The 12,600-nt window shown below is 44.3% G+C and overlaps 2 protein-coding genes across 6 annotated transcripts in view; both read right to left on the reverse strand.

The window, feature by feature from the left end:
- SUN1 (Sad1 and UNC84 domain containing 1) overlaps positions 1 to 3,411 on the reverse strand; it is a 43,354-nt gene extending 39,943 nt beyond the window's left edge. The window contains exon 1 of one of the 5 annotated variants that reach the window (XM_044433875.1): positions 3,391 to 3,411. Coding sequence is in view for 1 of the 5 variants with exons in the window: in XM_044433872.1 (XP_044289807.1) it covers positions 2,983 to 2,996 (14 nt within the window). In the remaining 4 variants the exon portion in view is untranslated. Of the gene's footprint in view, positions 1 to 2,875; positions 2,943 to 2,982; positions 3,070 to 3,390 lie in introns of those variants that run through there. The other 4 variants (XM_044433872.1, XM_044433870.1, XM_044433871.1 and 1 more) reach the window with 4 other exon arrangements.
- A 2,651-nt stretch (positions 3,412 to 6,062) lies between these two features.
- The window catches only part of DNAAF5 (dynein axonemal assembly factor 5), a 33,014-nt gene continuing 26,476 nt past the window's right edge, over positions 6,063 to 12,600 (reverse strand). Inside the window, exons 11-13 of the mRNA XM_044433658.1 lie at positions 10,028 to 10,175; positions 8,597 to 8,788; positions 6,063 to 7,835 (exon numbers count right to left, since the gene is read on the reverse strand). Coding sequence (XP_044289593.1) covers positions 7,690 to 7,835; positions 8,597 to 8,788; positions 10,028 to 10,175 — 486 coding nt within the window. The 3' untranslated portion in view covers positions 6,063 to 7,689. The remainder of the gene's footprint in view (positions 7,836 to 8,596; positions 8,789 to 10,027; positions 10,176 to 12,600) is intronic.

Genomic DNA, 12,600 nt, shown 5'->3' on the forward strand with positions numbered 1-12,600 from the left:
ATTTAACTTCTGAAGTGGCCCTTACAGTATATTTAAAACATGTGAAAGAAAATCGATAAATAGTAGACTTAACTAATGATCATGGAAAAATCTGAAAAATGAGGGCCGTAAATAGGTCAGTCTTTTCTCACCTAGTAATGTAATATGTCTGACCTCCAGTATCAGAACGGCACACTCAAAATCTGCCTGGGTAAATTCTACTTGTTTCAACATTCTCCTCAAAGACCTGTATTTTTAGTTTATTTATTTATTTACAAAATTTGTATGCCGTCCATTACTTGCGTCTCTGGACTTGTTGTATTACTTACAACATAGTTTATGTTCCAGTTTTGAATGCCATGCCAGTACAAACACATTTCATGCTGGGCTGCCACTTTTTTCCTGGATGACAATTATCCCCAACGACACTTCTATGTTTCACAACCATGTAAACATACTAATAATACAGATGCACTTTATCAGACTCTCCAAAGTAGACCAGTGCTACTGGGGCAAAGTCCAGGAAGATGTCATATCCAAGAGTTCCTTACAGAATTATTCACTATTAATACTTTATTCCAGTGGTCAGAGCAGTTTACACACACACACACATACACAGACATCGCCATGTGTCTGCTGGCATTTGGGCAACCCAGCGTCAAACTCTCCTTTGTTGACAAAAATACATCAGCAGTCTCCAGGAAGATGCCAGTCTAGAGCAGTTCTAGCAACACTACCAGAAGGGCATCTTTTCATCTGAAAATCCTTTAGCCCAGATAAAGTGGAGTTTTATTTACCAGCTGCCTGTCACAAACCCCTAGACTGCTGTGGAGTAGAGAACCACAAACAGTGAAGTCACAGACAACCGTTTGTCGCTCCTTTGCGGAGGGGGCATTTATCTGCCAAAGAGACAGAAGGCACCAGCTGCTGCTGTTCAAATCAGAACTCCATTAAAACCTCATGAGCCTGGATTATCCTTACAGGACAAACTGTGCTACATTCCAATGTGAGGGGGTGCGTCTGGATATAATACATTTGCTTTTTTTAAGTTTCTGCTCCATTGTTTTGTTTTAAGGTCATGGGGACATATGCAGTACAGCTTCATATCTACAAAGTTCTATCAGTGTTGTTATTAGAAAATATAGCCACTGGAATTGTCTCTCTCACTGAAAAGTTGAATCAAGCTCTCCTATTCCTTGTTTCTTATATTGCAACTGTCAGAACGTATTGAAAGGAAGTGCTGAGGGGCTGCTTTTCCTCTCAAACACCTTTCTTATTTATTTATCTAGCCTTCTCCAACCCAAGGTTTCAGAGTGAGTGATGAGCTTCGGCTATTGGGAGACAGAGAAATGAAATAAATTCACTGGTCGCTAAAAACAAACCCATAAACAAATGCATCTCACCAATTTTGGAATACGTACAGGCTCAAACTTTTAAGTATCCAAGAGGAGCAAGCAGTCAAGAAGTTGTATTTCCCCAAGTCAGAGCAATGGTTCATTTATTGCCTGCACTGAGGATGCAGAGTGTATAACCCCCCAGATGTTGTTGGACTGCAACTCCCATCATCTCTCACCACTGACTATGGCAAAGGCTGTAGGGAGCTGCCCTTCACTAAGATACGGAAGGCCACACATTCCCCACCCAGGCTACATGCTAACTGGGAGCAGCTCTACAGATTTTGGACAAGACTCCCAATTTTACCTTGAGATACTACGAGCTGCACCTGGGATTTTCTCCATGCAAAGTCAACTACAAACCATCCCTACAAAACACGTGTTTTATTACTGAGCTGCATCATTTTCCACGTTACGTTTGAATTGCATATTAATTTACATGAACTCATAGCCCATCCTATCTAGCAGTTCAAAGCAGTTAAACACAGACAGCAGCCTATAGCCATCCCAGCCCATTAAATTTATTTATTTATTAAAACATTTCTATGCCGCCCCTTGCCGAAGCCTCCAAAAGGTAATCCAGGCATTCTGCTTTTCTGGTCAATGAAAAGGAATTTGCCCAGGGAAGCTACACAGAGGTTGTGGTCTGTGGTGCTTTTCATTGTTCCTTTAGCCACACAGCTTTCTGAATTACAGTTAACAGCCTGCACCTGCTGAAACATCCACTTTGAGGACACTGTTAAATGTACAACATTCTTGTCATTGGTATCTAGTCACAATCCCTCCTCACCTCCTTGTATGTCCTTGAAGGATCAACTTCATGCATGGCTACTCTTGCTAAGAGGATACTTTCTGAAGATTTATCTTACATGGTGATGGGGAAAAGATGCTCACGCCGTAAGGAAAAGAGTGTACTTTTTTACTTGACTTAATTTAGGGTGAGATGTGTTTATCACCTATTTGAAAGAACAAGGTTTTCGGTTCTTGCGCTTGAACATAACTGGTGTCAAAGCACAACAAAGCAGGCATCCCTTCCCCAAGAGCACTGGCAGCCCCCCTTAGAAGACTGGGCTTCAAAGGGGCTGAAGCTCAGTGTGACAGAGCAGACGGTTTGCATGAAGGTCCCTGGTTCAAACCTTGGGAATCTCTAGGCAGAGCAGGAAAAACTTCCTGTCTGAATCCAGGAGACCCACAGCTGCCAGCCAGTGACGGCAATACTGGACTAGATGGGCTCAGGGTCGGACTCTGCATACAGGGGCTTCCTATGTTCCAGAGACCACCAGAAAAGCTCCAGGGGTTTCTGAACTGGATCAGAAATCATGCACCAACCTAGAATGTGTCACACTAAGGAAATACTACCAGCACACAGCGCTACGATTTTAAATACCAGTAGAAAAAGAAGGTAAAGCCGCAACATGCAGCATTGTGGAAAGTCGCAAGAGAAAAGCAGGAGGGAGAGAGTGAAGCAGAAATATCATCTATTTATTAGAAAATCGTCCTACAGTTTAAGGGCAGTTCAGAGAGTCGAGCGCCTGCCCTATCCAGCAGCCAAAGTCGGGAAATCAGGAGCTGCACCCTCGCCAGAGGCCCGATCCTATGAACGTCCTACCAGTTTAGGCGCATTTTCGAGCTGCAGCCATTCGCACGCTCCCTAAACTGAGGCGCACTTTTCGGGGGGCCGCCCTGCGCCTGGCCAGGCGAGCTCGGGTGCCTGTCCAGGGGCGGAATCCCGCACCTCCCGCCGACCGCGTCAGAGGCGCGATCCCACCCAGGCTGGGAGAGGCCCCGCAACTGCCCCCCGCGGGGGTGGGCACGTGGCCACGCCCTTCAGGCGTTTTCCTCGCGCCGATAAGCCGCCTCGCCTGTCCGTCTTGCGAGGAGGGGCGGCGGGCAAATCAAGTCCGCGCAACGGACTTCTCCCGCCGCCCCGCGGCTCTGCCCGGCCGAAGACGGGGGCCGGGCGGACGGGAGGGAGGGACGCCCCCGCGGGCGGGGAAGGCGCGGGGCCGTTAGTTACCTGGCGCGCGACCGGCGTCGCCTCAGCCGCGGAGCGCGCTCGCCGGAGGGGGCGGGGGGCGGTTTCGCTTTCGCGCCATTTACGCAGCCGCCGCCGTTTGGCTGAGGAGGAGGAGGCTGCCCTCCGCGCGCCTCGGCTAGCCCCGCCCCGGCCGCCACGGCGCTTGGGCTGCCGGGACGGGATTGGCTGCCGCGCTCCCGATGCCCCGCCCTCGCCCCGCCTCCGCAAGCGCCGCCAGGGGTTGGGGCGGGCGCCCCTTTGCCGCCGGCCCAGATGTGCGGCGTCGCGGCTCTGGCTGCCCGGCGGCTGCAGCCCGAGGGTGCCTGTAGGGGATCGGCATCTGGGGCGGGGGTGTTATGGGAGTTGTAGTCCAAGCTGTGGAGAGGGTGCCGCTTGGGGGTGGCTGGGCGGTTATGGGCGTTGCACTCTGCGCAGCTGGAGGACAGGAGCGCTGGGCGCGGTGGAGAATGAATTACGCCTGTTTGGTGGGGGGCGGCACCATGCCCGTGTTGAGGGGATCCTCTTGCTTCCCCACCCATGCAGGAAGATCGGGATCTACCGGTGGATTTCTGGATGATTTGCTGTACATCGGCCAAGATTTCTGAATCCGGTATAACAGAAACCAGAATAAAGCAACAGTAGATTTCTGTGTGCACGGTCCATTTGGTTTAGATTGCTGGGCTAGGAATGCTTTCTTTCGAGGTGCAACAGTTTGGTGAATCTTGGGATACTGTTTTAAAAAAATAAATAACCCCACCCCTGCGCATAGGTCACAGAAATTAGAGGTCTGCCCACCCTGCCCCAAATCATGTATTTTCAATGAAGTCCTATGGGTGTTTAGCCAGCTAGAGAATGCTGGGAGCTGAAGGCCATTTTGGCTAGATATGCATAGCAGTCTAAATTGCTTAGATCTAATTGTATTATTTATTTTTTATTTATTTATTTAAAACATTTCTATGCCGCCCCCATTGCAACAAAGCCTCGGGGTGGCTCACAAAGAATACATAAATACATACATAAATAATGATAATATAACAAAAAAAAATTATTACAGTTCTTGAATTAATTTTAATTGTAAGCTGCCTTGGAGGCCCTGGTTAGGGCAAAAGGGCACAAATGCTTTAATCAACTATAATAAATTGGCCATTAAATGTATACCTGGCCCATTGGAAAGGCTTTTCCCAGGCTGGCTTACAAGTATCAACGCATTTTTTAAAATGTCATTAGAATGATGTAATAAACCACAAAAAGCAGCACAAAACCAATTTTGGAGAGAGCAGAAGCTATTACAAGACATGCAGAGAAGGGAGAAATGCTTTTGCCTGGCCCTGACAAGATGACAGAAGTGATCCTTCCTGGAGAAGGTATTCTACCGTTAAGGGCCACCACTGAAAAGGGAAACTGAGTGCCTGTGTTTTATTATGTTTTATTACATTTACATTCTCACTGGAGTACTGGATTAGAGTTGGGCACATGCAGGTTCAGATCCTTGTTTGGCCATGAAGCCCACCTTGGGGGAGTCACCATAGCACAGCCCAAGCCCAGGTCAGCGTTGTAGTGAGAAAGAACGAGAGAAGTAAAAACAGCAGATGGCGTTACAGCTCAGAGGTGGAGCGACTATTTGCCTGCAGCATCTCTGGGTGGCTCTGGAGTAACTCCTGCCTGAAACCTGGAGGGGAGAACCAGCACTGCTGGTCAGTGTCAGCTGTACTGAGCTATATGACTCAGGAGCAGTCTCTGTATAAAGTGGCTTTCTACGCTGCCATGAGGAAGGCGAAGAACAAAATGTAAAAATACATGATGGGAATTTCTTCCATGTTACCGTGTTAGCAACATACTGTTTTGATGAATTCCCCCACCCAGAACCAGTTCTCTTTTGCTCAAACAATGCTGTGGCATTGTTTTCGCTGGCAGACCTTAAATTTGCCCCACTGCCAGCCTGCCTCATTGCTGGAGGTCAGAAGTGGGGAACAGGTTAACTTTCTGATGGTGTTCACCTACAACTCCCATGGTGCCTGAGCACTGCTGGTTGAGAGTGATGCGAGTTAAGAGTCCAACAACATTTGGGGAGGAGGTGCATTATTAGCCATTTCTTGCATTGATCTTGCCGGTCACCTGCTCTCAGCCTAATGTAATTTCCAGGTTTTTGTGAGAATAAAATAGGAGAATTTTGTAAGCCACCTTGAATTACTCACAAGAGAAAGAAAACTGGGGTTTAAATACAATGTAATCATAATCATCCTATGATTTTAGTTATACTGAATGCTTTCATTAAAATGATCATAAGTGCTTTCAGTTCAGCTGGATACCAGCCAAACTAACTGAATCTGTTAATTTGACAAATTATATTCACATAGTTCCTCAAATGCCATTCTTGGGGGAAAAAATCAGTGAGATGTACAGTTCTCTTAAGCCTGACACTTTTCTATTGAATTAAATTCTGTAAAAAGGCGGTTTGGCTACTAAAATGCATTACTGGAATGACTGGCAGATCATCAGCATCTCATTTGTAGTTCATTGTTAAAATCTTCCTGTTAATGGTTTGTGCACATCTTTGTTTTCCAGCAACTGAGCAGAAATATACCTACCAGACCACACTTCTGCTAGCAATTTTAATAGCGACTGTCATAGATCTTGCTGTGTCCGCTTATGTAGTGAACTCTGGTCATAACCCCAGTTCTTTCTGCCTGTGCTGGTACCTTCATTTATGATCCTCATATGCCAATGCTTTGAAGTTTTAAGAAATCCTTACTGGATACTACAGAAATGCTTAGTGCAGATTGCAAGAGCACTATAATGATAATACAAGGCCTTGATTCTTTCTCTTGCATATTGTATCTATCTGAAAGACATTTTTCCTAAAGCATATATACATATTCCATCCTCCCAAGTTCCCCCCCATTGTTATTCCACAGAGCTTGCATTCAAATAGGTCCTGGTTTCTAGCAGGGTGCATTCAATCACACTCCCAAGTGAGATTTGTCGAACAGGAAACCCTTTAAATCCTAAAGCAAGTGAAAACCTCTGGATATATAGATTCAACACCTTAAAACTATGTAGCATTATCTGGAGAGAAGAGGCAAGCATTATATTTTGCACTCATAGAGTAGGTGTCACCTTCTTTACTTCAACATTCTTGAAGTTGGGCTCCTGATGCCTTGTTTCAAATCCAACTCGATAGCTGATAAAGGAAGAAGCTGAAACACCACGCTATGCGGATGCATGCTTTATCACAAAATGTAACATATATTAAGAAACCAAAGGGCAAACATTAAACATATCATCAAAGCTAAAACGGTTAGCTAAAATAAAAGTTCTATTTGTTCCAGCCCAACCAATTAAGAAAAATAGTTGTTCACTTTATAAAGGCACTAAGGTAAAGAAAGCAAAAAAATTGTAGCAAGCCAAACTGTAACATATCAAGAAAGAAATATTACTGATTTCATTCTTCTCCATAGGTAATTGTTTCTTATAAAACCCTGTGTTTAGATGCAGATTCTCAAATAATGTTTCACAGAGCAAAACAGTACTGCATTCATCTCATTATAATCCAAAGCAATACACTGATACATGCCCAGGATATTAGTAAAATTATAGTATTTTCTGAAGGGCAAGAACATGAATCTTTGTTTGTTGTTGAATGGCCTAGCACCATGTATACATGAAATTGGTATGTCTGGACACTGAATCTTAGTATCAGTGTAACACAGTTGCCATTCCTCTATAGTAGGTTTAAGCCCAGGATCTAAAAACCCCATGTTAAAAACCATCAAGGCTAAGAAGTTTGGAGTTCTGCTCTTTGGTAAGTCTTTAAATTATTGGCAAATATCTTTGGAACAGCCTTCCTCAAGCTGGTGCCCTCCAGATGTTTTGGAATATCAAATGCCAGCTGTCCCGGTGAACTGGTTGTGAATGCTGGGGACTACAGTCCCAAACATCTGGAAGACATCAGCTTGAACAAAAGCTCTTCCATTTTTTTGAGACATGGGCCTCACAGACTTGTAAGCAACTTGTAAGGTGCACAGCTGGATGACCCATTTAAACATCATTTTGGTGTCTTCAGTATCACAGAAGAGGTGTTAAGGATTCTATAAATAGTATAGAAAAGTGTCTTATTTAGAAAAGTCTTAAGTAGTTCCTGTTAAAAAATACATCTTTTGTCTGTCACAGTTTTATAAAATAAAATAATCGAGGTATAGGAATGTCAGCCTGTACCCATTTTAACACCTGCATTTATTGAAGGGTCAACTCTGTATGGGAAGGCTCAGTTTCAGAGCGTGCACATGGCCACTAAGAACTTTACGACTCAGAATATCTCCAGCCTGTTGATTCAAGGTGCTGCAACAGCTGATCACAGTAGGTTGGAGTGCGGTGCTTGTGCACAACTGCTTCGATTTCTTTTGCCAAGGTATCTGGATAGAGCGTACCTCCTTCTTTTAAAACATCTGCAAAACGTAAGATTCTACAGTTACAAAAATTATTTTCTTGGTACAGAAAGGATGCAGTTCTTAAATCTGCAATAGCCTAAATAACTTAAAGGAAGTGGTCCACTGGATTTTTTTTTTGCTATGCTTAGTATCTTTGAACAGGCTTTTGAAGCAAATGGAAGGATCTGAGACAACAATGCTTATAAGCACATATTGACAAATGGCTGTAATTATGAGACTCTAAAACAATTACCAGTTATCTTAGTAGATTTGTGAAGGAAACCAAACATTTGTATCATCAAATGGGAGTAGGCCTGGCCTCAAAACTGATCTTTAGAATGGAAGGGTAAAATGCTACCCTTTTCACAAACATCCCCTCTCTCGTCAGAAAAAATGAGGTTGGTCATATAAGACAGAAAGATAAATCTAGATGGATTTAATACAATATATAATTCACTTGTCATACGCACTGGCTTTTTTTGTTTCGGTATTCCCCAGCATTGTCCCAAAGTCAGTATTATGGCCATGATCCAGAGACACGTGCAACTGTTTCTGCACATAGTAGATTTCTTAAAGCCATTTGAGGCTGCATGGTAATATTCCTTGAAACTGGGAGAGTTTCAAACGCAATTTGTGATTTGGCAGTTCAAGTGTTTCACGTGTGTATTTGCTGTTTAATCACCACCACCACCACCAACAAATCCAACTGGATACTGCTGAAGTGCCTCTCTGGATTCCAGCCGATATTTTAATGCAGTCTATTCAACCCAGTGCCTTACCTAGGATGACAGACTGGATCTTTTGATCAGGGTCATCCAGGTGAACCAACAGTTCCTGATAGAGAACCTCAATATTGGCTTTCAGTAGTGCTTTCTTTTCATCATCATTTATACACCTGAACCAGCTGGTTAAGGCATTCGCGGCAGCTAAACGGACATCATGTGACGTGTCGTCCAAACGCTTTAAGAGTTCTGGAAAAGGAGCGACAGCAGCAGCAGATGGTCATGAGCAGATGCAAATTACATTGTGAAGAAGTTCACAAGTTCGTATTTATACTCTGCTGAGGCTCTAGCAGATCACTCACAAAACAATCAACTGAAAACATTCATTCCATTTTCATTCAACTCATTTAGTATAATTCTATGTTATCCGATAGCCAAAGCTCTGTTGGCAATGCACACCAATTAAAACATGAGAGAAAGCATTGATATAAAACCTTTAACATAAAAACATTTAGTAACACTATAAAGAAATGTGAAGCATTCATTTTCAACTAAACAGGCAAAGATGTGAGAAATCAAATGATAGTAAGTCAGCTTTTGTGTTAGTTCGTCTTTGCTTTCTTCATTCTTTCATTTTCTTCAACTGTCTAGCTGAAAAAGAAGATAGTAAAGAGACACCATTCTGTCACACACCCCTGTCCTCCCCACCAAAACTACACATTGTGCCTATGGATGGCAAGTGACAGTGCTGGCACAGCTATTTTGGGCAGAAAAATCGACTACCTTCATATATGAGAGGCAGTGTGGTGCAGTGGTTAAGAGCATGGGACTGGGACTCAGATGATCTGGGTTCGAGTCCCCGCTCAGTCATGGAGCCAACTGGGTGACTTTGGGCCAGTCACACACTCTCAGCCCAACCTTCCTCACAGGGTGGTTGTTGTGGGGATAAGATGGAGGAGGAGAATGATGCAAGCTGCCTTGAGCCCTTTGCAGGAAAAAGGCAGGATATAAATTGAAAAATAAATAAATATGCAGACTTGGTGCTTCTTTCTGCAACACAACAGCTGTTATGAACGAGGCAGCACGGAGAGACCTGTGTCAGTCGAACTATGCACCAGTTCAGCTTGGGGTGACCAGCAGTCACCTTTGCAGTTCTAGCAGCACCTTTCTCAAGTTTCATCAAACTTCAGCAGTCGAGCGTCAAGGACATGGCCTGAAGGTGCGTGACAGAGCACCCTTGCTAAAGCTAAGTGGGCAGAGGTCTGGCCAATGCCTGGATGGGAGACTATCTGGAAGCCCACCTACCTCTCCTTGGATTCCCCAAGAGAAAGGTGGACTATCCAGTTGTCACCTCCAACACGAGGACCTTTCTGAAAGGATTGTAAGCCCTGTAATTCAATTGTTTAAAGAAACATTCACACCAATGTAACAACTTCTCATAATCGGCCGGGGAGAAAGCTTGGCCGCTGTCATCACCGTGCAACATACCTGGATACATTTTGCTGAGTTCAAAGTCTTTTCCACAGCTGTCTAATAAAGCATGGATGATTCGACAAGACAGTAAGCGAGTCATTTTGGAGTCTTCCTCCAGTGTGGCAATTATCTGAGGTGTCAGTGCATCTCTGACATTCAGCATCTGAAAACAAGAAAAAGGCTTGCCAGCGTCGGGACAACGGACTGCAGGGAGTTCTCAGTCGCTTGCCATCAGCTCATTTTCTGTCGCCAGACTTATGATAACAGCTCATGCCTGCCTGACACAGCCAAATGCAAGGGCCACTGCAGGCGTCAACAAGGCAGATCTCGTAAGGGAAGCTTGCTACACGCTATTCTCTCAGAAGATTCCTCCTCCCTGTTTTGACCACACAATTCAGTAAGCAGTTCAGTAGAGAAACGTGCGTTCTAGAGAAGAAAGGGACTACAGGGAGGGAAAATGCTAGCCCCTAGTCTTACACCCTTATGGCTTATACAATTGAAATTACATGTTAAGGTCCCGAAAACTGCATGGCCCTTGGTGGGGGAATCTAAATTTATGTTTCTCATGGCAGCAACCACACACAGAGATATGAAAGTTTCAAAAGCAGTTCGTGATAGAGTGTTGGTATCAAACAGGGAAATAATTTAAACATCCCTCGGTACACAAACACGTCCTCTGGAGTGCCTGAAGTAGCTCACTGGATACCAGCCACGCTCCTCGTTACTCCTCAGAGCATTTTTGTGTTCCGAATAGCTGCTCTTTCAGCTCCGTGGGGAGAAGGAGAGTTCCGTAAACCCAGCAAGCGAACATTTCAGGGTTATCATACACAGAGTTTGTACGGAGGCAACACAGCAAAACCCTTACATCCCTTATCAGGGTTTTGGAAAAATGGACAAATTCTTTCAATTTGGTAGTTCCTAGGTATTCCAGAAGATGGCGCTCTTGCTCTTGTTCAGACCTAGAAGCAATATTCAACATTTTGAAAGCTAAGACCCATCTTAAGCCTATTCTGCAACCATTTTTGACCATTTTCTCCTTTCTCTTGTTGCTCAATTTCTCCTATGAAATAGCCTGTAAAACACACTAAAGTTTATTTCATTTCTGAATATTTGATAAAACATTTTCATTTGCAAAAAAATAAACCTGTGGCATGTTTGTGTCCTATGTCCACCTAAGGCAGGTATTTTTTGGTCTAATCTTCCATTTCAACTGTTAGTTAAGTCAATTTCCCTGTCTTGGCTATAAACTGCCACAATATTCCCAGACACATAGTAAGGTTAAAGAACATTTATAAAAGACCACCCAACTGTCATGAAAGAAAAATTAAGTGACTTGACTAATAGCCACGTGCTTTATTTTTATTTTATTTATTTATTTATATTGTGATTTATAGCCTGCCTTTTTCCTACAAAGGGCTCAAGGCAGCTTACATCATTCTCCTCCTCCATCTTCTCCCCACAACAACCACCCTGTGAGGCAGGTTGGGCTGAGAGGCTGTGACTGGCCCAAAGTCACCCAGTTGGCGCCATGGCTGAGCGGGGACTAGAACCCAGATCCTCTGAGTCCCAGTCCCGTGCTCTTAACCACTACACCACACTGGCTTTACACCAATGTTTGGGTGCAGGGGTTACTTAGGGTTGCTCTTCTGCCAAATTTTATCAAATCTTCAAAGGACTTGAGCCTATTTTATCAGCCCACTTTTTCCTTGCATAGTAAAGTCTCATTCCTCAGATTTTCCACACAACACCTCTGCTGCTATTTGGGATCCCCGGTTGATACTAACCCACCCCCGCCTTTGTACTTTGTTTGATTCAGGCGTCCTCCAAAGTTGCCTTCCATGTTCCCCAGCCGTGCCTCAGCTTCATTTCGCTCAAGGCCAATGGAGAGTGTTTCAGTTTGGAGATACCATGCAGCACAAAGACAGCATCAGAGGTGGACTGGGCAAATGGGAGAAATTAGCTTGTCTGTGATCTCTCGCAAAGCCTGCCAATTATTTTCTGCAAGATTGTTTCCTCCACTCTGAGGCTCATGCATTACTCAGTTTCATCAAGCAATCCTTTGTCCACCTAGCTATGATCTCTTGGTATCTGTCCTCTGTTCTTCATTGTTGGGAATTACTAAACTTATCTCTCTCTCTCTCCGCTTTCCTCTCCTTTAACTGATACAAAGAAAGGGCTGGCTCCTACCAGCTTCTCCTCCATGTAACAAGGCCTTACCCTTGATCAGGCACAGAGATGCAAAAAATTGAAACATAATACAGGCAGTGCCCAGATATGGCCGAGAGGCTTAAACTGTGCAGCCGCAAGCGCTGCCACTGAAGTTACCCAATCTGCTGCTTTGCATCCAATTCACACAGTACTTTCTTCACAGAGCCCTGGATATTGTGGGTTCCAATCGTGGGCAGGGTGCGAGTTTTGGTTAGGTTTAAATAGGGATGTTGGGAAAATCAGAAATGGATCCAAATGACGCTAAATTTTTATGGATCTGCCAAACAGAGTTTGCAACAGCTCAGTATCTTTTGAGTCACATGGATTCCATGGTCTTGCAGATTGTTTAGTTTCCACTACTGTATACAAATTTAGTTTAC

This window comes from Varanus komodoensis, unplaced genomic scaffold (assembly GCF_004798865.1).
Source record: "Varanus komodoensis strain SLA01 unplaced genomic scaffold, ASM479886v1 scaffold26, whole genome shotgun sequence".
Classification (NCBI taxonomy): domain Eukaryota; kingdom Metazoa; phylum Chordata; class Lepidosauria; order Squamata; family Varanidae; genus Varanus; species Varanus komodoensis.